At 46.9% G+C, this 27,211-nt stretch overlaps 1 protein-coding gene across 1 annotated transcript in view; it reads left to right on the top strand.

Moving 5' to 3' along the window:
* Positions 1-27,211, top strand: part of LOC128700902 (serine-rich adhesin for platelets) — a 492,925-nt gene that overhangs the window by 288,951 nt on the left and 176,763 nt on the right. Inside the window, exon 3 of the mRNA XM_070104797.1 lies at positions 27,101-27,168. Within this exon, the coding sequence (XP_069960898.1) occupies positions 27,101-27,168 (68 nt within the window). The remainder of the gene's footprint in view (positions 1-27,100; positions 27,169-27,211) is intronic.

The following is a 27,211-nucleotide window of genomic DNA, read 5'->3' as shown; positions in this document are numbered from 1 at the left end:
ATATATATATATATATATATATATATATATATATATATATATATATATATATATATATATATATATATATATATATATATATAATATATATATATATATATATATATATATATATATATATATATATATATATATATATATATATATATATATATATATATATATATATATATATATATATATATATATATATATATATAATCTGATTTTCATGGCGTTTCAATGAGACGTTTCGCCCACCGTTGACTTTCATTAATCATCAATATAGGGAAACGTTGTGACAGTAAACCAACACTGTGTATATTGTGTTTTATACTTGCTTATATATACCACCACTGATATACACGCCTCTGGGTGTATATACCACCACTGATATACACGCCTCTGGGTGTATATACAACCACTGATATACACGCCTCTGGGTGTATATACCACCACTGATATACACGCCTCTGGGTGTATATACAACCACTGATATACACGTCTCTGGGTGTATATACAACCACTGATATACACGCCTCTGGGTGTATATACAACCACTGATATACACGTCTCTGGGTGTATATACAACCACTGATATACACGTCTCTGGGTGTATATACAACCACTGATATACACGTCTCTGGGTGTATATACAACCACTGATATACACGCCTCTGGGTGTATATACAACCACTGATATACACGCTTCTGGGTGTATATACAACCACTGATATACACACCTCTGGGTGTATATACCACCACTGATATACACGTCTCTGGGCGTATATAGCCCTGAGAGTTGTCTTCAGTGGCTATTTTAAGTAATAAGAGAGTTGGAAAACAGGTGAAGTGGGACGACTTTAATGACTCTAGTGTAGGCGATACTCTGAGTTCGATTAATCAGGCAGTCATGCGCAGGTAATGGTGTACACTGTACACTGTACAGTGTGCACCATAGCTACACTGTTGGAAAACCCTCCTTAGAAGTGGAGAGAAGTGATGTTCTGTAGGACTTCAGAAGTTAATATTGTATCGTCAGTGTTGGACTACAGCAGAAAGTGATGATCAGGGTTGCTTCACTAGTTAATAATAATAATAATAATAATAATAATAATAATAATAATAATAATAATAATAATAATAATCAAGCGTTAACTTGGTGGTTAACGCTCTGGCTTCACACGGTGAGGGGCCTGGGTTCGATTCCCAGCCAGAGTAGAAACATTGGACGTGTTTCTTTCCACCTGTTGTCTATGTTCCCCATCAGTAAAATGGGTACCTGGGTGTTAGTCGACTGGTGTGGGTCGCATCCTGGGACACTGACCTAAGGAGGCCTGGTCACAGACCGGGCCGCGGGGGCGTTGACCCCCGGAACTCTCTCCAGGTAAACTCCAGGTAAACCAGTACATGTACAAGGTATACAGACCATAGCTGACATCAGTGACATACTACTATATAGAAAGTCGCTTGTTATGCTGAGCATTTCCTGCTTATTAGGTCGGTTTTGTCCCAGGATGCGACCCATAACAGTCCACTAACACCCAGGTACCTATTTTACTGATGGGTGAATAGGGACACCAGGTGTCTTATGAAAACACCTCCTAGTGTTTTCCAGCCGTACCGGGGATCGATCCCCAGACCTCATTGTGTGAGATGTGTGCGCTACCGATCCAGCAACGGGAATATTACCGTTGTTTACACATGGAAATGATAACTACAAACAACAGTTGTTTACCAAGAGTGAACAAGTGTAGTACAATGCCAGACAGAAATACAGGAGATAGATTGGCCTGTGCGTTTCGACTCCTTTCTGGCAACCTACTGAAGAGGACCCCAGAATGGGGTCGAAATATACAGACCAATCACTATCCTGTATTTCTGTCTCCACTTGAGTTATTACTGAGTATTCACAAGTGCCCTTTAGTTATTAGTTATTAGTTATTCAGATACTGATTTTTATAGATGGGACCCACTATCAGTGCAAACTGTGGGGGCCCATAGCCTCGGAGAGCTGTGGGGACACATAGCCTTGGAGAGCTTTGGGGGCCCATAGCCTCGGAGAGCTGTGGGGACCCATAGCCTTGGAGAGCTTTGGGGGCCCATAGCCTCGGAGAGCTGTGGGGACCCATAGCCTTGGAGAGCTTTGGGGGCCCATAGCCTCGGAGAGCTGTGGGGACCCATAGCCTCGGAGAGCTGTGGGGGCCCATAGCCTTGGAGAGCTTTGGGGGCTCATGGCTTTGGAGAGCTGTGGGGACCCATAGCCTCGGAGAGCTGTGGGGACCCATAGCCTCGGAGAGCTGTGGGGACCCATAGCCTCGGAGAGCTGTGGGTACCCATAGCCTCGGAGAGCTGTGGGTACCCATAGCCTCGGAGAGCTGTGTGGGCCCATAGCCTCGGAGAGCTGTGGGGACCCATAGCCTCGGAGAGCTGTGGGTATCCATAGCCTTGGAGAGCTGTGGGTACCCATAGCCTCGGAGAGCTGTAGGGGCCCATAGCCTCGGAGAGCTGTGGGGGCCCATAGCCTAGGAGAGCTGTGGGGACCCATAGCCTCGGAGAGCTGTGGGGGCCCATAGCCTCGGAGAGCTGCGGGGGCCCATAGCCTCGGAGAGCTGTGGGGACCCATAGCCTCGGAGAGCTGTGGGGGCCCTTAGCCTCGAAGAGCTGTGGGGGCCCATAGACTCGGAGAGCTGTGGGGACCCATAGCCTCGGAGAGCTGTGGGGGCCCATAGCCTCGGAGAGCTGTGGGGGCCCATAGCCTCGGAGAGCTGTGGGGGCCCATAGCCTCGGAGAGCTGTAGGGGCCCATAGCCTCGGAGAGCTGTGGGGGCCCATAGCCTCGGAGAGCTGTGGGAGCCCATAGCCTCGGAGAGCTGTGGGGGTCCATAGCCTCGGAGAGCTGTGGGGACCCATAGCCTCGGAGAGCTGTGGGGGCCCATAGCCTCGGAGAGCTGTGGGTACCCATAGCCTCGGAGAGCTGTGGTGACCCATAGCCTCGGAGAGCTGTGGGTACCCATAGCCTCGGAGAGCTGTGGGTACCCATAGCCTCGGAGAGCCGTGGGGACCCATAGCCTCGGAGAGCTGTGGGGACCCATAGCCTCGGAGAGCTGTGGGGACCCATAGCCTCGGAGAGCTGTGGGGACCCATAGCCTCGGAGAGCTGTGGGGACCCAAAGCCTCGGAGAGCTGTTGGGGCCCATAGACTATGGTGATGGTAGACTGTGGTGATGGTAGACTGTGGTGATGGTAGACTGTGGTGATGGTAGACTGTGGTGATGGTAAACTGTGGTGATGGTAGACTGTGGTGATGGTAGACTGTGGTGATGGTAGACTGTGGGGATGGTAGACTGTGGTGATGGTAGACTGTGGTGATGGTAGACTGTGGTGATGGTAAACTGTGGTGATGGTAGACTGTGGTGATGGTAGACTGTGGTGATGGTAGACTGTGGGGATGGTAGACTGTGGTGATGGTAGACTGTGGGGATGGTACACTGTGGGGATGGTACACTGTGGGGATGGTACACTGTGGGGATGGTAGACTGTGGTGATGGTACACTGTGATGATGGTAGACTGTGAGGATGGTAGATTGTGATGATGGTAGACTGTGGTGATGGTAGACTGTGGTGATGGTAGACTGTGGGGATGGTAGGCTGTGGTGATGGTAGACTGTGGTGATGGTAGATTGTGGGGATGGTAGACTGTGGTGATGGTAGACTGTGGTGATGTAGACTGTGGGTATGGTAGACTGTGGGGATGGTAGACTGTGGGGATGGTAGACTGTGGGGATGGTAGACTGTGGTGTTGGTAGACTGTGGGGATGGTAGACTGTGGGGATGGTAGACTGTGATGATGGTAGACTGTGGTGATGGTAGACTGTGTTGATGGCAGACTGTGGTGATGGTAGACTGTGGTGATGGTAGACTGTGATGATGGTAGACTGTGATGATGGTAGACTGTGGTGATGGTTGGCTGTGGTGATGGTAGACTGTGATGATGGCAGACTGTGGTGATGGCAGACTGTGGTGATGGTAGACTGGTGATGGTAGACTGTGGTGATGGTAGACTGTGGTGATGGTAGATTGTGGTGATGGTAGACTGTGGTGATGGTAGACTGTGATGATGGTAGACTGTGATGATGGCAGACTGTGATGATGGCAGACTGTGGTGATGGTAGACTGTGGTGATGGTAGACTGGTGATGGTAGACTGTGGTGATGGTAGACTGTGGTGATGGTAGATTGTGGTGATGGTAGACTGTGGTGATGGTAGACTGTGATGATGGTAGACTGTGATGATGGCAGACTGTGGTGATGGTAGACTGTGGTGATGGTAGACTGTGGTGATGGTAGACTGTGGGGATGGTAGACTGTGGTGATGGTAGACTGTGGTGATGGTAGACTGTGGTGATGGTAGACTGTGGGGATGGTAGACTGTGGGGATGGTAGACTGTGGTGATGGTAGACTGTGGTGATGGTAGACTGTGGGGATGGTAGACTGTGGTGATGGTAGACTGTGGTGATGGTAGACTGTGATGATGGCAGACTGTGATGATGGCAGACTGTGGTGATGGTAGACTGTGGTGATGGTAGACTGTGGGGATGGTAGACTGTGGGGATGGTAGACTGTGGTGATGGTAGACTGTGATGATGGTAGACTGTGATGATGGTAGACTGTGCTGATGGTAGACTGTGGTGATGGTAGACTGTGATGATGGTAGACTGTGGTGATGGTAGACTGTGGTGATGGTAGACTGTGATGATGGTAGACTGTGATGATGGTAGACTGTGATGATGGTAGACTGTGCTGATGGTAGACTGTGGTGATGGTAGACTGTGGTGATGGTAGACTGTGATGATGGTAGACTGTGCTGATGGTAGACTGTGCTGATGGTAGACTGTGGTGATGGTAGACTGTGATGATGGTAGACTGTGGTGATGGTAGACTGTGCTGATGGTAGACTGTGCTGATGGTAGACTGTGGTGATGGTAGACTGTGGTGATGGTAGACTGTGGTGATGGTAGACTGTGGTGATGGTAGACTGTGGTGATGGTAGACTGTGATGATGGTAGACTGTGGTGATGGTAGACTGTGGTGATGGTAGACTGTGGTGATGGTAGACTGTGATGATGGTAGACTGTGATGATGGTAGACTGTGGTGATGGTAGACTGTGATGATGGTAGACTGTGGTGATGGTAGACTGTGGTGATGGTAGACTGTGGTGACAATTATGTAAGTTGAGCTAAAATAAACGTTAATATTAACAAATCACTAAATACAAATTATATTATGATTATTACTGTTGTTCTATTTTGGTAAAGCAGGAGCCAGGAGCTGAGTCTCGACCCCTGCAACCACAGTTAGGTGAGTCCACACACACACACACACACACACACACACACACACACACACACACACACACACACACACACACACACACACACACACACACACCAGCAGCAGCAGAATACTAAGTAATTAGAGGGATGCAGTAATTACCTTCGGTCTAGGGTGGCGGATAGTAGTTTGGGATGGTGGTAGTGTGGGGTGGTAGAGGGGTGGCGGGGGGGATGTTGCATCACCCCTCCTGGCCTCGTATTACGGGGCAGAGGCAGTCTGGTCTCGTAGACTGAAAGTGGGCAAACAGGTCTCGCGGATTTGGGAGGTAAATATAAGCCTCTGTCCTCGCAACGAGCTCCAGGGGTAAGAAGCCTTTTCCCTGGCCTCCTCAGAGGTTATGGGTATACAGCCTCCTTCCCTGGCCTCGTCAGAGGTTATAGGTATACAGCCTCCTCCCCTGGCCTCCTCAGAGGTTATAGGTATACAACCTCCTCAGAGGTTATAGGTATACAGCCTCCTCAGAGATTATAGGTATACAGCCTCATCCCCTGGCCTCCTCAGAGGTTATAGGTATACAGCCTTCTCCCCTGGCCTCCTCAGAGGTTATAGATGTACAGCCTTCTCCCCTGGCCTCCTCAGAGGTTATAGATGTACAGCCTCCTCCCCTGGCCTCCTCAGAGGTTATAGGTATACAGCCTCCTCCCCTGGCCTCCTCAGAGGATATAGGTATACAGCCTCCTCCCCTGGCCTCCTCAGAGGTTATATGTATACAGCCTCCTCCCCTGGCCTCCTCAGAGGTTATAGGTATACAGCCTCCTCCCCTGGCCTCCTCAGAGGTTATAGGTATACAGCCTCCTCCCCTGGCCTCCTCAGAGGTTATAGATATACAGCCTCCTCCCCTGGCCTCCTCAGAGGTTATAGGTATACAGCCTCCTCCCCTGGCCTCGTCAGAGGTTATAGGTATACAGCCTCCTCCCCTGGCCTCCTCAGATTTTATAGATATACAGCCTCCTCCCCTGGCCTCGTCAGAGGTTATAGGTATACAGCCTCCTCCCCTGGCGTCCTCAGAGGTTATAGGTATACAGCCTCCTCCCCTGGCCTCCTCAGAGGTTATAGGTATACAGCCTCCTTCCCTGGCCTCGTCAGAGGTTATAGGTATACAGCCTCCTCCCCTGGCCTCGTCAGAGGTTATAGGTATACAACTTCCTCCCCTGGCCTCCTCAGAGGTTATAGGTATACAACCTCCTCCCCTGGCCTCCTCAGAGGTTATAGTATACAACCTCCTCCCCTGGCCTCCTCAGAGGTTATAGGTATACAACCTCCTCCCCTGGCCTCCTCAGAGGTTATAGGTATACAGCCTCCTCCCCTGGCCTCCTCAGAGGTTATAGGTATACAGCCTCCTCCCCTGGCCTCCTCAGAGGTTATAGATATACAGCCTCCTCCCCTGGCCTCCTCAGAGGTTATAGGTATACAGCCTCCTCCCCTGGCCTCGTCAGAGGTTATAGGTATACAGCCTCCTCCCCTGGCCTCCTCAGATTTTATAGATATACAGCCTCCTCCCCTGGCCTCGTCAGAGGTTATAGGTATACAGCCTCCTCCCCTGGCGTCCTCAGAGGTTATAGGTATACAGCCTCCTCCCCTGGCCTCCTCAGAGGTTATAGGTATACAGCCTCCTTCCCTGGCCTCGTCAGAGGTTATAGGTATACAGCCTCCTCCCCTGGCCTCGTCAGAGGTTATAGGTATACAACTTCCTCCCCTGGCCTCCTCAGAGGTTATAGGTATACAACCTCCTCCCCTGGCCTCCTCAGAGGTTATAGTATACAACCTCCTCCCCTGGCCTCCTCAGAGGTTATAGGTATACAACCTCCTCCCCTGGCCTCCTCAGAGGTTATAGGTATACAACCTCCTGCCCTGGCCTCCTCAGAGGTTATAGGTATACAACCTCCTCCCCTGGCCTCCTCAGAGGTTATAGGTATACAACCTCCTCCCCTGGCCTCCTCAGAGCTTATAGGTATACAACCTCCTCCCCTGGCCTCCTCAGAGGTTATAGGTATACAACCTCCTCCCCTGGCCTCCTCAGAGGTTATAGGTATACAACCTCCTCCCCTGGCCTCCTCAGAGGTTATAGGTATACAACCTCCTCCCCTGGCCTCCTCAGAGGTTATAGGTATACAACCTCCTCCCCTGGCGTCCTCAGAGGTTATAGGTATACAACCTCCTCCCCTGGCCTCCTCAGAGGTTATAGGTATACAACCTCCTCCCCTGGCCTCCTCAGAGGTTATAGGTATACAGCCTCCTCCCCTGGCGTCCTCAGAGGTTATAGGTATACAGCCTCCTCCCCTGGCCTCCTCAGAGGTTATAGGTATACAACCTCCTCCCCTGGCCTCCTCAGAGGTTATAGGTATACAACCTCCTCCCCTGGCCTCCTCAGAGGTTATAGGTATACAACCTCCTCCCCTGGCCTCCTCAGAGGTTATAGGTATACAACCTCCTCCCCTGGCCTCCTCAGAGGTTATAGGTATACAACCTCCTCCCCTGGCCTCCTCAGAGGTTATAGGTATACAACCTCCTCCCCTGGCCTCCTCAGAGGTTATAGGTATACAACCTACTCCCCTGGCCTCGTCAGAGGTTATAGGTATACAACCTCCTCCCCTCCTCAGAGGTTATAGGTATACAACCTCCTCCCCTGGCCTCCTCAGAGGTTATAGGTATACAACCTCCTCCCCTGGCCTCCTCAGAGGTTATAGGTATACAACCTCCTCCCCTGGCCTCCTCAGAGGTTATAGGTATACAACCTCCTCCCCTGGCCTCCTCAGAGGTTATAGGTATACAACCTCCTCCCCTGGCCTCCTCAGAGGTTATAGGTATACAACCTCCTCCCCTGGCCTCCTCAGAGGTTATAGGTACACAACCTCCTCCCCTGGCCTCCTCAGAGGTTATAGGTACACAACCTCCTCCCCTGGCCTCCTCTACAACCTCCTCCCCTGGCCTCCTCAGAGGTTATAGGTATACAACCTCCTCCCCTGGCCTCCTCAGAGGTTATAGGTATACAACCTCCTCCCCTGGCCTCCTCAGAGGTTATAGGTACACAACCTCCTCCCCTGGCCTCCTCAGAGGTTATAGGTATACAACCTCCTCCCCTGGCCTCCTCAGAGGTTATAGGTATACAACCTCCTCCCCTGGCCTCCTCAGAGGTTATAGGTATACAACCTCCTCCCCTGGCCTCCTCAGAGGTTATAGGTATACAACCTCCTCCCCTGGCCTCCTCAGAGGTTATAGGTATACAACCTCCTCCCCTGGCCTCCTCAGAGGTTATAGGTATACAACCTCCTCCCCTGGCCTCCTCAGAGGTTATAGGTATACAACCTCCTCCCCTGGCCTCCTCAGAGGTTATAGGTATACAACCTCCTCCCCTGGCCTCCTCAGAGGTTATAGGTATACAACCTCCTCCCCTGGCCTCCTCAGAGGTTATAGGTATACAACCTCCTCCCCTGGCCTCCTCAGAGGTTATAGGTATACAACCTCCTCCCCTGGCCTCCTCAGAGGTTATAGGTATACAACCTCCTCCCCTGGCCTCCTCAGAGGTTATAGGTATACAACCTCCTCCCCTGGCCTCCTCAGAGGTTATAGGTATACAACCTCCTCCCCTGGCCTCGCGACAGATATCAGGGAAGACATAATTTCTTCTGCTGACTTCTTGCAACACTTTCTGTACCTCAAAGTCGGTCTTTGGTTGGTTGTGAGATGCGCATCTTTGATCAACAGCTGCAACAACAGCAGCAACAACAGCAGCAACAACAGCTGCAACAACAGCTGCAACAACAGCTGCAACAACAGCTGCAACAACAGCTGCAACAACAGCTGCAACAACAGCAGCAACAACAGCTGCAACAACAGCTGCAACAACAGCTGCAACAACAGCTGCAACAACAGCTGCAACAACAGCAGCAACAACAGCTGCAACAACAGCAGCAACAACAGCTGCAACAACAGCAGCAACAACAGCAGCAACAACAGCTGCAACAACAGCTGCAACAACAGCTGCAACAACAGCTGCAACAACAGCTGCAACAACAGCTGCAACAACAGCAGCAACAACAGCTGCAACAACAGCAGCAACAACAGCAGCAACAACAGCTGCAACAACAGCTGCAACAACAGCTGCAACAACAGCTGCAACAACAGCTGCAACAACAGCTGCAACAACAGCAGCAACAACAGCTGCAACAACAGCAGCAACAACAGCTGCAACAACAGCAGCAACAACAGCTGCAACAACAGCAGCAACAACAGCTGCAACAACAGCTGCAACAACAGCTGCAACAACAGCTGCAACAACAGCTGCAACAACAGCAGCAACAACAGCTGCAACAACAGCAGCAACAACAGCTGCAACAACAGCAGCAACAACAGCAGCAACAGCAGCAGTAACAGGAACAATATCAACAGCAGCAACAACAGCGGTAGCAACAGCAACAGTAGTAGTAGCAACAACAGCAGTAACAGCAACAGTAACAATAGCAGTAGCAACAATATCAACCACAGCAGTAGCAACAGCTGCAACTAACAGCAGTAACAGGAACAATATCATAGCAGCAACAACAGCAACAGTAATAGTAGCAACAACAGCAGTAACAGCAACAACAGCAGTAGCAACAATATCAACCACAGCAGTAGCAACAGCTGCAACTAACAGCAGTAACAGGAACAATATCAATAGCAGCAACAACAGTAACAGTAGTAGTAGTAGCAACAACAGCAGTAACAGCAACAACAGCAGTAGCAACAATATCAACCACAGCAGTAGCAACAGCTGCAACTAACAGCAGTAACGGGAACAATATCAATAGCAGCAACAACAGCAACAGTAGTAGTAGCAACAACAGCATTAACAGCAACAGTAACAACAGCATTAGCAACAATATCAACCACAGCAGTAGCAACAGCTGCAACTAACAGCAGTAACGGGAACAATATCAACAGCAGCAACAACAGCAATTGCAATAATTGCAGCAACAGCAGCACCATCAAAAGGCACCAGTAACAACAGCAGCAACATTAGGTAGCAGCAATTGCAACGCCGCCGTGAGCTGCTTGTCAATTTGACTGATTGGAGCAGAATTGAGCGCGCGCCGCGTTGAATTTGTGATTAGGTTTAATGGCGTAAGAGTGGGCCGCTGGCGGCCATCACGACAGGTGTGTCAGTTTTATGCTGCCAGTGTGAGCACTGCACTCCAACCTGCACTGTTGCCAGATTGCAACGCCTCGTACAGTGAGACGGTGTAATACACTGAGCTCAGCTCTGTTGCATGACCAGTGTTTCACTACCAGGGTAGCGTAAGGTAGGTTAAGCTACGGTAGGGTAGGGTAAGGTAGGTTACGGTAGGGTAGGTTATGTTAGGGTAGGTTAGGTTAGGTTAAGGTAGGTTAGGTTAAGTTAGGTTACAGTAGGTTAGGTTAGGGTAGGTTAGGTTAGGTTAGGGTGGGGTAGGTTAGGTTTCGTTAGGGTAGGTTAGGTTACGTTAGGGTAGGTTAGGTTACGTTAGGGTAGGTTAGGTTACGTTAGGGTAGGATAGGTTACGTTAGGGTAGGTTAGGTTACGTTACGTTAGGTTAGGTTACGTTAAGTTAGGTTAGGTTAGGGTAGGTTAGGTTACGTTAGGGTAGGTTAGGTTACGTTAGGGTAGGGTAGGTTAGGTTACGTTACGTTAGGGTAGGTTAGGTTACGTTACGTTAGGTTAGGTTACGTTAAGTTAGGTTAGGTTAGGGTAGGTTAGGTTAGGTTACGTTAGGTTAGGTTAGGTTACGTTAGGTTAGGTTAGGTTAGGTTAGGTTACGTTACGTTAAGTTAATTAACATTCATCAGAAAACAAGAAATACCTCTTGACCTCGGTCTCTGATGCACCACCGGAGCTTTTGGTCATCTGACCGAAGCCTTGTCCTGGCATACCCATCCATCCACCATCATTGCAGTACTAACCTTTTCTCCTCAGTAAATGACTGGCGATACGTGGGTCATGGAAGACAAAAATTATTCATAATGAATAAAAATATATCGTAATGAAAAACTAATCAGGAAAACCTGAACATTTCCTGTTTCTCTAAAGATGTGAAAATATATGAAATCCACCAGGTTTTCCTGTTTTTTTAATACTTTTTATATTTTTTAATGGCGCATTTTATTTTTGACCAAGACAACATAGTCATTATTACCGAGCGTCCTGTAGGGACCTCGGAGAATCTTATTACCGAGCTGCCTGTAGGGACCTCGGAGAATCTTATTACCGAGCTGCCTGTAGGGACCTCGGAGAATCTTATTACCGAGCTGCCTGTAGGGACCTCGGAGAATCTTATTACTACCGAGCTACCTATAGGGACCTCGGGATTTTGTCTTTGACATTAATTTAATGGGGTTTTAATTGATGCTGGTTATTTTAACTTTGTGTATTGTGTTTTTGTCGAGTGTTCATGCTCTTTGATTTTTTTTTTGTTTTACTGTTTGGTTATATATATTTCTGTGAGAGAGCAGAGTGACATTACTACAGCTACGACTAATAGTACTACTACTACTACTACTAAAATTGCTACATCTACTACTACTACTACAATTAGTAAAATTACTACTAGTTTCTCTAGTAGTCTGTTGCCTAATGTTCCCCACTAATATTTTACATCTTTATAAGTAATCCCGTGTCTGGGGAGGTTGCTGCTGCTGCTGCTGTTGCTGCTGCTGCTGTTACTGCTGCTGCTGCTGCTGCTGCTGCTGCTGCTGCTGTTGCTGCTGCTGCTGCTGCTGCTGCTGCTGCTGCTGCTGCTGCTGCTGCTATTACTGCTGCTGCTGCTACTACTGCTGTTACTGCTGCTGCTGCTGCTGCTGCTGCTGCTGCTGCTGCTGCTGCTGCTATTACTGCTGCTGCTGCTGCTACTGCTGTTACTGCTGCTGCTGCTGTTACTGCTGCTGCTGTTACTGCTGCTGCTGCTGATGTTGTTGCTGCTGCTGCTGCTGCTGCTGCTGTTACTACTGCTGCTGCTGTTACTGCTGCTGCTGCTGCTGCTGCTATTATTGTTGCTGCTATTACTATGTTGCTACAGAGTACACAGGTGCAAACAGAGAGTACAGAGGTACTAACAGTACAGAGAGTACACAGGTGCAAACAGAGTACAGAGGTACTAACAGTACAGAGAGTACAGAGGTACTAACAGTACAGAGTACAGAGGTACTAACAGTAGAGTACAGAGGTGCAGAGTACAGAGGTGAAAACACAGTACAGAGGTACTAAGAGTAGAGTACACAGGTGCAGAGTACAGAGGTACTAAGAGTAGAGTACATAGGTGCAGAGTACAGAGGTACTAACAGTAGAGTACACAGGTGCAGAGTACAGAGGTACTAACAGTAGAGTACACAGGTGCAGAGTACAGAGGTACTAACAGTAGATTACACAGGTGCAGAGTACAGAGGTACTAACAGTAGAGTACACAGGTGCAGAGTACAGAGGTACTAACAGTAGAATACAGAGGTACTAACAGAGTACACAGGTGCAGAGTACAGAGGTACTAACAGTAGAGTACAGAGGTGCAGAGTACAGAGGTACTAACAGTAGAGTACAGAGGTGCAGAGTACAGAGGTAGTAATAGTAGAGTACACAGGTGCAGAGTACAGAGGTACTAACAGTAGATTACACAGGTGCAGAGTACAGAGGTACTAACAGTAGAGTACACAGGTGCAGAGTACAGAGGTACTAATAGTAGAGTACACAGGTGCAGAGTACAGAGGTACTAACAGTAGATTACACAGGTGCAGAGTACAGAGGTACTAACAGTAGATTACACAGGTGCAGAGTACAGAGGTACTAACAGTAGAGTACACAGGTGCAGAGTACAGAGGTACTAACAGTAGATTACACAGGTGCAGAGTACAGAGGTACTAACAGAGTACACAGGTGCAGAGTACAGAGGTACTAACAGTAGATTACACAGGTGCAGAGTACAGAGGTACTAACAGAGTACACAGGTGCAGAGTACAGAGGTACTAACAGTAGATTACACAGGTGCAGAGTACAGAGGTACTAACAGTAGATTACACAGGTGCAGAGTACAGAGGTACTAACAGTAGATTACACAGGTGCAGAGTACAGAGGTACTAACAGTAGATTACACAGGTGCAGAGTACAGAGGTACTAACAGTAGATTACACAGGTGCAGAGTACAGAGGTACTAACAGTAGATTACACAGGTGCAGAGTACAGAGGTACTAACAGTAGATTACACAGGTGCAGAGTACAGAGGTACTAACAGTAGATTACACAGGTGCAGAGTACAGAGGTACTAACAGTAGATTACACAGGTGCAGAGTACAGAGGTACTAACAGAGTACACAGGTGCAGAGTACAGAGGTACTAACAGTAGATTACACAGGTGCAGAGTACAGAGGTACTAACAGTAGATTACACAGGTGCAGAGTACAGAGGTACTAACAGTAGATTACACAGGTGCAGAGTACAGAGGTACTAACAGTAGATTACACAGGTGCAGAGTACAGAGGTACTAACAGAGTACACAGGTGCAGAGTACAGAGGTACTAACAGTAGATTACACAGGTGCAGAGTACAGAGGTACTAACAGAGTACACAGGTGCAGAGTACAGAGGTACTAACAGTAGATTACACAGGTGCAGAGTACAGAGGTACTAACAGAGTACACAGGTGCAGAGTACAGAGGTACTAACAGTAGATTACACAGGTGCAGAGTACAGAGGTACTAACAGTAGATTACACAGGTGCAGAGTACAGAGGTACTAACAGTAGATTACACAGGTGCAGAGTACAGAGGTACTAACAGTAGATTACACAGGTGCAGAGTACAGAGGTACTAACAGTAGATTACACAGGTGCAGAGTACAGAGGTACTAACAGTAGATTACACAGGTGCAGAGTACAGAGGTACTAACAGTAGATTACACAGGTGCAGAGTACAGAGGTACTAACAGTAGATTACACAGGTGCAGAGTACAGAGGTACTAACAGTAGATTACACAGGTGCAGAGTACAGAGGTACTAACAGAGTACACAGGTGCAGAGTACAGAGGTACTAACAGTAGATTACACAGGTGCAGAGTACAGAGGTACTAACAGTAGATTACACAGGTGCAGAGTACAGAGGTACTAACAGTAGATTACACAGGTGCAGAGTACAGAGGTACTAACAGTAGATTACACAGGTGCAGAGTACAGAGGTACTAACAGAGTACACAGGTGCAGAGTACAGAGGTACTAACAGTAGATTACACAGGTGCAGAGTACAGAGGTACTAACAGTAGAGTACACAGGTGCAGAGTACAGAGGTACTAACAGTAGATTTCACAGGTGCAGAGTACAGAGGTACTAACAGTAGATTACACAGGTGCAGAGTACAGAGGTACTAACAGTAGATTACACAGGTGCAGAGTACAGAGGTACTAACAGTAGAGTACACAGGTGCAGAGTACAGAGGTACTAACAGTAGATTTCACAGGTGCAGAGTACAGAGGTACTAACAGTAGATTACACAGGTGCAGAGTACAGAGGTACTAACAGTAGATTACACAGGTGCAGAGTACAGAGGTACTAAGAGTAGAGTACACAGGTGCAGAGTACAGAGGTACTAACAGTAGATTACACAGGTGCAGAGTACAGAGATACTAACAGTAGATTACACAGGTGCAGAGTACAGAGGTACTAGCAGTAGAGTACACAGGTGCAGAGTAGAGAGGTACTAACAGTAGATTACACAGGTGCAGAGTACAGAGGTACAAACAGTAGAGTACACAGGTGCAGAGTACAGAGGTACTAACAGTAGATTACACAGGTGCAGAGTACAGAGGTACTAACAGTAGAGTACACAGGTGCAGAGTAGAGAGGTACTAACAGTAGATTACACAGGTGCAGAGTACAGAGGTACTAACAGTAGATTACACAGGTGCAGAGTACAGAGGTGCAAACAGAGAGTATAGAGGTACATATATGAACAACAGATTACCATGGTTCACCCTTGATACTCAGCTCATTAAAAAATTCCATATTTATTGTCTCTGTCACAAGGCAGCACACAAGGCCAACAAAAGGCTAAACCACACACGCAATAAGGTTGAAACTCCCCCTAGAGCGAGTGTGATTTCCAGACTTCTAACGAGTGAAGGTTAGCCCCGTGCAAGGGCGAAACGCGGTGTATTTGACAACGCAGTACGCAATGTTTACTCGCTGTCAACCTTCCAGAGCCTCACTCTAGTTAAAGACACATTTGGGCTTTCTTAATTACCCTAAGTTGAGGCTCCTGATGTTAGAGCTAGCTTTATTTTGGGACATCGTTTCGATCCAGTAATAGTCGTTCTCCTACTAGCTAGTTAAGGTCCTGATCGCTCCTGTCCGGGACCCAGAACGCCAGTATCTCTTCTTGAGACTTCATTTCTCGTCCCTGATTGGGTGATCGAGTGACCGGATTTGCCTGATTGGTCGTAGAACTTCTGAGTCATGTTTGGCTGCGTAGAGCTCTATCAAGTCATATCTGAGACAAACCTACCTGACATGGGCCAGTAGGCCTGCTGCAGTGTTCCTCCTCCGAGCTTCCTCTTCGTGAATTAAGTTCCTCGTTGACGAAAAGTTTTCGACTGATTAAACTGTGGATATAAATCCAGATGTATTCCTGTAAACCCCTGTGATGTCTATTTCCTAGGCCATTTGTGTATCCATATGTTTATTTTCAGCTACCATCCACAGGATGGATATGAGGTACACAATAAACTAGCCACTACCATCCACAGGATGAATATGAAGTACACAATAAACTAGCCACTACCATCCACAGGATGGATATGAGGTACACAATAAACTAGCCACTACCATCCACAGGATGGATATGAGGTGCACAATAAACTAGCCACTACCATCCACAGGATGGATATGAGGTACACAATAAACTAGCCACTACCATCCACAGGATGGATATGAGGTACACAGTAAACTAGCCACTACCATCCACAGGATGGATATGAGGTACACAAACTAGCCACTACCATCCACAGGATGGATATGAGGTACACAATAAACTAGCCACTACCATCCACAGGATGGATATGAGGTACACAGTAAACTAGCCACTACCATCCACAGGATGGATATGAGGTACACAATAAACTAGCCACTACCATCCACAGGATGGATATGAGGTACACAATAAACTAGCCACTACCATCCACAGGATGGATATGAGGTACACAAACTAGCCACTACCATCCACAGGATGGATATGAGGTACACAATAAACTAGCCACTACCATCCACAGGATGGATACAAAGTACACAATAATCTAGCCACTTCGGTGGCAAAATCTAACAATTTTCACAGATACCGTCTTCTAGAACCCTGCCTTATACAAGACCTTCCTAATATAAAGCTTAGCTCTGGCTTTGTCTCTGTAGATGCCTTCCTTTCTCATTACATTGTCAGCCTGTCTGTTGGTTTTATCTGTTTACCTTTCGAAAATTACCTTTTCGAGAGCTGTCCCGTAGCTCTGTTGGTAGCGCACTCGCTTCACACATTGAGGTCCCTGGCTCGATCCCCGGTACGGGTGGAAACAATTGGGGGCGTGTTACCTTAAGACACTTGGTGTCATTGTATATCTAGCAGTAAGTAGGTACCTGTGTGTGTGTCGACTAGTGTGGGTCGCATCCTGGGGACAAAACCTAATTTACCCGAAACGCTTTGCATAACCAGGGGCTTTCTACATGGTATAAGAGATTTTTCCACGTGGAGAGCTTCACGGACAGTCCTGTACGTGGAACGTATTGAAGCAGATCGGTTTTCCTCTATTAGTCCCTGCTAGGTCCCCTGGCTCAATTATGCTGACCACATACTCATCATAGCCCCCACATGATTCTGCGTCCCAGCACTCCAGCACGAGCTGAACAAGGTCGACTCCTCACTCCAGTTTACGTTTGAAGAAGAGGTCGACTACACTCTTCTTTCCTCCACGTATTGCCTTCCAAACTGAACATGAACTTCGGTTTAAAGTCCACCTCAAATCCACCAACCAACACCTTGATAAACCAGGAAACGGGTGGGGTTTAAACCCATGGCGAATGAGTTCTAGAACTCACAGGCCACTTCGTTAACCACTGAACCAGCTAGCTTTAATAAGATTCCTCCAGCTAGGTATATTTCTACACATCATAGGGAGGTTAGCATGGACCACCACTGTGACCACAAAAGCAGGTTTTCACGCACGAATCTTATCACAAATTATGTTGGGACTCGAACCCATGGCAATCAAGTCCGAGAACTCGCAGGTCAGTGTGCTAACCACCCGTTCTGTGATCTCCACTTGTATTATACGTGGTGCTCTCCGAGGCTTCTTCGTGTGACCTCCTTATCTCCAGCAGTGACTTCCTTCAAGAAAATTTAATCCATGATCAATTATTATCTAAGCTGACACACCCTCGCACCAGTGTCAACACTGTAATACTTATGTACTATCAGTTACTACATGAGTATTGTGTAATATATATATATATATAATATATATATATATATATATATATATATATATATATATATATATATATATATATATATATATATATAATATATATATATATATGTCGTGCCGAATATGTAAAACTGGTCAATTAGCAAGAACTCATTTAAAATTAAGTCCTTTCTAAAATTTTCTCTTATACGTTTAAAGATATATTTTTTTCATTAATGTTGATGTAAAAATTTATAATTTTGCACCAAAAGGAACTTAGAAAACTTACCTAACCTTATTATAACAAGAACAATTTATTTTAGCCTAACCCAACTAAATATGTTTTAGATTTGTTTACAATAATTTAATACAAAACAAACAGTGAAATATATTTTTTTCGTTAGGTTCAGAATGATTTTGGCGAAATTATTGCATACACAAATTTTCACTTGTCCTATATGGCAAGATGAACGTTGCTGTTTAAGCCAAGATCGCAAGTTCTGCCTATTCGGCACGACATTATATATATATATATATATATATATATATATATATATATATATATGTTTGATGGTACACAAATATAACAGTTAACTTCAGAGATTGCAGAATCATTGCACACACATCATCAATTTGCATAGTCGAGGCACCAGCAATAGTAGATACACAGCCCTCCCTAGCAAGTCTCCAACATTCTCTCCAACACCGAATTCCAGATCTCCATCATTGCCTCCACTACAGTCAGGGGACATCGCCAGTAATAGACAGCACCTAGAGGTCTGTCCAAGACAGAGTATACAGAATCCCTTGCAATGATTGTGACAGCACACGATGAACATGCAGTTACGTTTGGTGTACAAAGTACACACCGCTAGGTGTACATACAGTACACAGGAAACTCGAGAAGAGGTTGCCACAGTAGACCTGTAGATGTAGTTGAATTTACGTCAATAATGTAGTGGTTAATCTCACTGTGCTGTGGTGAGGCTCGCGACTCCCACTGTTGACTTTCACAACACTAATATTTGACCTCCCGCGTGAGGCCGCAGCACCCCTGGAGGCCGCAGCACCCCTGGAGGCCGCAGCACCCCTGGAAGCCGCAGCACCCCTGGAGGCCGCAGCCCCCCTGGAGGTCGCAACACCCCTGGGGGCCGCAAAACCCCTGGAGGCCTCAAGCACCCCTGGAGGCCGCAAAACCCCTGGAGGCCACACCCCCTGGAAGCCACACCCCTGGAAGCAACACCCCTGGAAGCCACACTCCTGGAGGCCAGTGTTAGGTGACAGTACAGTGCCAGCAATATGACAGTCAGTGCCAGCAACATGACAGTCGGTGCCAGCAATATGACAGTCAGTGCCAGCAACATGGCAGTCAGTGCCTGAAATAAGAGTCAGTGCCATGAATATGACAGTGCTAGGAATATGAGTCAGTTCCAGGAATATGACAATCAGTGCCTGGAATATGAAAGTCAGTGCCTGGAACATGACAGTCAGTGCCTGGAATATGAGAGTTATTGCCTGGAATGACACCCAGTGCCTGGGTGTAAGTGGAAGTTTGGGTGTAGGTGATATATAGTTGGTGTAGGTGGTATATAGTGGGTGTAGGTGGTATAGAGTGGGTGTAGGTGGTTTATAGTGGGTGTAGGTGGTATAGAGTGAATATAGATGGTATAGAGTGGGTGTAGGTGGTATAGTGGGTGTAGGTGGTATATAGTGGGTGTAGGTGGTATAGAGTGAATATAGATGGTATAGAGTGGGTGTGGGTGGTATAGAGTGGGTGTAGATGGTATAGAGTGGGTGTAGGTGGTATAGAGTGGGTGTGGGTGGTATAGTGGATGTAGGTGGTATAGTGGGTGTAGGTGGTATAGAGTGGGTGTGGGTGGTATAGAGTGGGTGTGGGTGGTATAGAGTGGGTGTAGGTGGTATAGAGTGGGTGTGGGTGGTATAGAGTGGGTGTAGGTGGTATAGAGTGGGTGTGGGTGGTATAGAGTGGGTGTAGGTGGTATAGAGTGGGTGTAGGTGGTATAGAGTGGGTGTGGGTGGTATAGAGTGGGTGTGGGTGGTATAGAGTGGGTGTAGGTGGTATAGAGTGGGTGTGGGTGGTATAGAGTGGGTGTAGGTGGTATAGAGTGGGTGTAGGTGGTATAGAGTGGGTGTGGGTGGTATAGAGTGGGTGTGTGTTGTATAGAGTGGGTGTAGGTGGTATAGAGTGGGTGTGGATGGTATAGAGTGGGTGTAAGTGGTATAGAGTGGGTGTATGTGGTATAGAGTGGGTGTAGGTGGTATAGAGTGGGTGTAGGTGGTATAGTGGGTGTAGGTGGTATAGAGTGGGTGTAGGTGGTATAGAGTGGGTGTGGGTGGTATAGAGTGGGTGTGGGTGGTATAGAGTGGGTGTAGGTGGTATAGAGTGGGTGTAGGTGGTATAGAGTGGGTGTGGGTGGTATAGAGTCGGTGTGTGTTGTATAGAGTGGGTGTAGGTGGTATAGAGTGGGTGTAGGTGGTATAGAGTGGGTGTAGGTGGTATAGAGTGGGTGTGGGTGGTATAGAGTCGGTGTGTGTTGTATAGAGTGGGTGTAGGTGGTATAGAGTGGGTGTAGGTGGTATAGAGTGGGTGTAGGTGGTATAGAGTGGGTGTGGGTGGTATAGAGTCGGTGTGTGTTGTATAGAGTGGGTGTAGGTGGTATAGAGTGGGTGTAGGTGGTATAGAGTGGGTGTAGGTGGTATAGAGTGGGTGTGGGTGGTATAGAGTCGGTGTGTGTTGTATAGAGTGGGTGTAGGTGGTATAGAGTGGGTGTAGGTGGTATAGAGTGGGTGTAGGTGGTATAGAGTGGGTGTGGGTGGTATAGAGTCGGTGTGTGTTGTATAGAGTGGGTGTAGGTGGTATAGAGTGGGTGTAGGTGGTATAGAGTGGGTGTAGGTGGTATAGAGTGGGTGTGGGTGGTATAGAGTCGGTGTGTGTTGTATAGAGTGGGTGTAGGTGGTATAGAGTGGGTGTAGGTGGTATAGAGTGGGTGTAGGTGGTATAGAGTGGGTGTAGGTGGTATAGTGGGTGTAGGTGGTATAGAGTGGGTGTAGGTGGTATAGAGTGGGTGTAGGTGGTATAGAGTGGGTGTAGGTGGTATAGAGTGGGTGTAGGTGGTATAGAGTGGGTGTAGGTGGTATAGAGTGGGTGTAGGTGGTATAGAGTGGGTGTAGGTAGGAACAATACAGGCAGCTGGCCATGACTGGAGAGAGAGGGAGGGAGAGGACGTAGTCATTTCCCTATCATAATGTTAGATTAAAAGGAGATGAATAACTAATGAGCGTGACGTTGTGCCGCAGCCGCAGCCGCAGCCGCAGCCGCAGCCGCAGCCGCAGCCGCAGCCGCACGAACTCTCCACTAACACTGTGTTCAAAGATGATGTCAGATTTCTAACAATGTCTTTATATGGATTGGTCAGTATACTCATACAAGTTGAGAGGAGGGGCTCCTGGCCCCTCCTCTCAACTTGCCGCTTGCTAGACTCATAGCCTCGTGGGCCCTATCGTACTTAATCTTAATACTGTGTATGGAGTCTGTCTCCACTTCGAGGTAATTCCGTTTTCTGACAACACTGTTACTGAAGAAATACTTCCAGACATCCCTCCGGATCATCACTGTCTCTAACCTGCAGTTGTGACCTCGAGTGCCTGTTTCCCGCCTCTCAAACAGCTTTTCCCTATTTATAAATAAAAAAGGCACAATACCGTGACTGGAACGATACACAAACAACCCGCACATGTGCGGGTTGTTTGTGTTTCCCTATTTATCCTATGATTTCCTCTTATTCATATGGTTTAATCATGATTATTCTTGTTCTTCTGTCCTCTGATACCGTTAGTCAACTTCCCAAGCCTCTGTTCGTATCTTTAGTTCTGGAATTGGTCTCATTGTATACTTCTGCACTTCCTCCAGTCAGGTGTGGGGTTCACACTGGTGCTGCGTACTCAAAGATGGTCCGGACATGTGTTGTATAAAGTGCCCGGAATGACTCTGTCGAGATTCCTGATGGCAAATTTTTAGATTTGTCAGACAAGCATTGCATACAGAGGTTATTCAGTTGATGTAAAGCTCTGGTGATATGTTAGGCAGTGTGCTCACCCCCTAGGTCTTCGAGTGAGGCCTGCTACCTGTCCCTCTAGTCTTTACTCTGTGTCCCATCTTGTGTGTGTGTGTGTGTGTGTGTGTGTGTGTGTGTGTGTGTGTGTGTGTGTGTGTGTGTGTGTGTGAGGGTGCCTGCAATATGTGACACAGTGCCTGGAATATATGAGAGTGCCATGATTAGTGACCCCTGGTACCATGAGTTAATGACCCCTGGTATAATGGGTTAATGTGGGTTAATAGCCCCCTGTATTATGGGTTAATGACCCCTTGCATTATGGATTAATGACCCCTGGTACCATGGGTTAATGACCCCTGCTACCATGGATTAATGACCCCTTGTACCATGGGTTAATGACCCCTGGTACCATGGATTAATGACCCCTGGTACCATGGATTAATGACCCCTGGTACCATGGATTAATGACCCCTGGTACCATGGGTTAATGACCCCTGGTACCATGGATTAATGACCCCTGGAACCATGGATTAATGACCCCTGGTACCATGGGTTAATGACCCTGGTACCATGGGTTAATGACCCTGGGACCATGGGTTAATGAACCTGGGACCATGGGTTAATGACCCCTGGTACCATGGATTAATGACCCTGGTACCATGGATTAATGACCCTGGTACCATGGGTTAATGACCCTGGTACCATGGGTTAATGACCCCTGGTACCATGGATTAGTGACCCCTGGTACCATGGGTTAATGACCCTGGTACCATGGATTAATGACCCCTGGCACCATGGGTTAATGACCCCTGGTACCAGGTGTTAATGACCTTGATACCATGGGTTAATGACCCTGGTACCATGGATTAATGACCCCTGGTACCATGGATTAATGACCCCTGGTACCATGGATTAATGACCCCTGGTACCATGGGTTAACGACCCTGGTACCATGGGTTAATGACCCTGGTACCATGGATTAATGCCCCCTGGTACCATGGATTAATGACCCCTGGTACCATGGGTTAACGACCCTGGTACCATGGGTTAACGACCCTGGTACCATGGATTAACGACCCTGGTACCATGGGTTAACGACCCTGGTACCATGGATTAATGACCCTGGTACCATGGATTAATGACCCCTGGTACCATGGATTAATGACCCTGGTACCATGGGTTAATGACCCCTGGTACCATGGGTTAACGACCCTGGTACCATGGATTAACGACCCTGGTACCATGGATTAACGACCCTGGTACCATGGATTAACGACCCTGGTATGAGTTAGAAGGCCCCAGCATCACCAGTGGATGAGTTAGAAGGCCCCAGCATCACCAGTGGATGAGTTAGAAGGCTCCAGCATCACCATTGGATGAGTTAGAAGGCCCCAGCATCACCATTGGATGAGTTAGAAAGCTCCAGCATCACCATTGGATGAGTTAGAAGGCCCCAGCATCACCAGTGGATGAGTTAGAAAGCCCCAGCATCACCAGTGGATGAGTTAGAAAGCCCCAGCATCACCAGTGGATGAGTTAGAAGGCCCCAGCATCACCAGTGGATGAGTTAGAAGGCCCCAGCATTACTAATGGGCGAGTTAGAAGGCCCCAGCATCACCATTGGATGAGTTAGAAAGCTCCAGCATCACCATTGGATGAGTTAGAAGGCCCCAGCATCACCATTGGATGAGTTAGAAAGCCCCAGAATCACCAGTGGATGAGTTAGAAGGCCCCAGCATCACCAGTGGATAAGTTAGAAAGCCCCAGCATCACCAGTGGATGAGTTAGAAGGCCCCAGCATCACCAGTGGATGAGTTAGAAGGCCCCAGCATCACCAGTGGATGAGTTAGAAGGCCCCAGCATCACCAGTGGATGAGTTAGAAGGCCCCAGCATCACCAGTGGATGAGTTAGCCCCAGCATCACCATTGGATGAGTTAGAAGGCCCCAGCATCACCAGTGGATGAGATAGAAGGCCCCAGCATCACCAGTGGATGAGTTAGAAGGCCCCAGCATCACCAGTGGATGAGTTAGAAGGCCCCAGCATCACCAGTGGATGAGTTAGAAGGCCCCAGCATCACCAGTGGATGAGTTAGAAGGCCCCAGCATCACCAGTGGATGAGTTAGAAGGCCCCAGCATCACCAGTGGATGAGTTAGAAGGCCCCAGCATCACCAGTGGATGAGTTAGAAGGCCCCAGCATCACCAGTGGATGAGTTAGAAGGCCCCAGCATCACCAGTGGATGAGTTAGAAGGCCCCAGCATCACCAGTGGATGAGTTTACAAGGGATGGGGAACAATGGTGCTATTCACAACTCATCCACGCCACTTCCGACAAAGTTTAAAGAGCTTGTTAATGGTTATACGAAACCGGATATTGCAAAGTTTTGTCAGCTGGGCTACGACCCTCTCCTGCCTTAATGTTTGTTTTTACTGTGTTCGGAATACTGTGGCTCGTGCATCAACTGTGTGCTCCCCCTGCCACCTTGTCTGCTCCCCCTGCCACCTTGTCTGCTCCCCCTGCCACCTTGTCTGCTGGTCCTGCCACCTTGTCTGGTCCCCCTGCCACCTTGTCTGCTGGTCCTGCCACCTTGTCTGGTCCCCCTGCCACCTTGTCTGCTGGTCCTGCCACCTTGTATGGTCCCCCTGCCACATTGTCTGCTGGTTCTGCCACCTTGTCTGGTCCCCCTGCCACCTTGTCTGCTGGTTCTGCCACCTTGTCTGCTCCCCCTGCCACCTTGTCTGCTCCCCCTGCCACCTTGTCTGCTCCCCCTGCCACCTTGTCTGCTCCCCCTGCCACCTTGTCTGCTCCCCCTGCCACCTTGTCTGCTCCCCCTGCCACCTTGTCTGCTCCCCCTGCCACCTTGTCTGCTCCCCCTGCCACCTTGTCTGCTCCCCCTGCCACCTTGTCTGCTCCCCCTGCCACCTTGTCTGCTGGTCCTGCCACCTTGTCTGCTCCCCCTGCCACCTTGTCTACTCCCCCTGCCACCTTGTCTGCTCCCCCTGCCACCTTGTCTACTCCCCCTGCCACCTTGTCTGCTCCCCCTGCCACCTTGTCTGCTCCCCCTGCCACCTTGTCTGCTGGTCCTGCCACCTTGTCTGCTCCCCCTGCCACCTTGTCTGCTGGTCCTGCCACCTTGTCTGCTCCCCCTGCCACCTTGTCTGCTCCCCCTGCCACCTTGTCTGCTGGTCCTGCCACCTTGTCTGCTCCCCCTGCCACCTTGTCTGCTAGTCCTGCCACCTTGTCTGCTCCCCCTGCCACCTTGTCTGCTGGTCCTGCCACCTTGTGTCTGCTAATCCTGCCACCTTGTCTGCTGGTCCTGCCACCTTGTCTGCTGGTCCTGCCACCTTGTCTGCTCCCCCTGCCACCTTGTCTGCTGGTCCTGCCACCTTGTCTGCTCCCCCTGCCACCTTGTCTGCTGGTCCTGCCACCTTGTGTCTGCTAATCCTGCCACCTTGTGTCTGTTAGTCTTGCCACCTTGTCTGCTGGTCTTGCCACCTTGTCTGCTAGTCTTGCCATCTTGTCTTCTAGTCCTGCCACCTTGTGTCTGCTAGTCCTGCCACCTTTTCTGTTCCCCCTGCCACATTGCTCCCCTGCTACCTTGTCTGCTCCCCCTGCCACCTTGCCTGCTCCTTTGTATGCTCCCCCTGCCACCCTGTCTGCTCCCCCTGCTACTTTGTCTACCACAGTGCCACAATATCCATGAGCATAGTTAAAGATTTGGGTATATTTCACCATATTCCTGTACTGATCAATATATTTCACCATATTCGGAGATTTTATCATAAAATATTTTACAAGCTTCATTATTCTTTTCAGACATGTTAAAAAAATTTTCGAGATATATATATATATATATATATATATATATATATATATATATATATATATATTTATATTTATATATATATATATATATATATATATATATATATATATATATATATATATATATATATATATATATGTCGTGCCGAATATGTAAAACTGGTCACTTAGCAAGAACTCATTTAAAATTAAGTCCTTTCTAAAATTTTCTCTTATACGTTTAAAGATATATTTTGTTCATTAATGTTAATGTAAAAATTTATAATTTTGCTCCAAAAAGAACTTAGAAAACTTACCTAACCTTATTATAACAAGAACAATTTATTTTAGCCTAACCCAACTAAATATATTTTAAATCCGTTTACAATAATATAATACTAAGCAAACACAGTGAAATATATTTTTTTCGTTAGGTTCAGAATGATTTTGGCGAAATTATTGCATACACAAATTTTCACTTGTCCTATATGGCAAGATGAACGTTGCTATTTAAGCCAAGATCCCAAGTTCTGCCTATTCGGCATGACATATATATATATATATATATATATATATATATATATATATATATATATATATATCTCGGGCCGACTATGTAAAACTGGTCAATTAGCAAGAACTCGTTTAAAATTAAGTCCTTTCTGAAATTTTCTCTTATACGTTTAAAGATATATTTTTTTCATTAATGTTAATGTAAAAATTTTTAATTTTGCACCAAAAGAATCTTAGAAAACTTACCTAACCTTATTATAACAAGAGCAATTTATTTTAGCCTAACCCAACTAAATATATTTTAAATACGTTTACAATAATTTAGTACTAAGCAAGCACAATCAAATACATTTTTTTCGTTAGGTTCAGAATGGTTTTGGCGAAATTATTGCATACACAAATTTTCACTTGTCATATATGGCAAGATGAACGCTGCTATTTAAGCCAAGATCGCAAGTTCTGCCTATTCGGCACGACATATATATATATATATATATATATATATATATATATATATATATATATATATATATATATATATATACATATATATATATATATATATATATATATATATATATATATATATATATATATATATATATATATATATATATATATATATATATAATATATATATATATATATATATATATATATATATATATATATATATATATATATAATATATATATATATATATATATATATATATAATATATATATATATATATATATATATATATATATATATATATATATATATATATATATATATATATATATAATATGTATGAAGAAATCATGGGCATATAAGAGTTCACAGTAATATTGTTTAATAGTTTACCTTGATATTGTAAACGGTATTAATGTCGTTGTTGTTATTGTTGCAGGCACCGTGCGGTAGACCCGCTGCTGGGCCCGCTCCCCTGGTGGACCCCAGTGCCCCCCACCCACAGAGGTAGGTCTAAAAATTCACCCAGCTATCGAGGTAGGCCTCATAA

The sequence above is a fragment of the Cherax quadricarinatus genome, chromosome 94 (assembly GCF_038502225.1).
Source record: "Cherax quadricarinatus isolate ZL_2023a chromosome 94, ASM3850222v1, whole genome shotgun sequence".
NCBI lineage: Eukaryota > Metazoa > Arthropoda > Malacostraca > Decapoda > Parastacidae > Cherax > Cherax quadricarinatus.
Note: the sequence above shows the minus strand (reverse complement) of the source record. Positions and strands in the feature narration are given on the sequence as shown.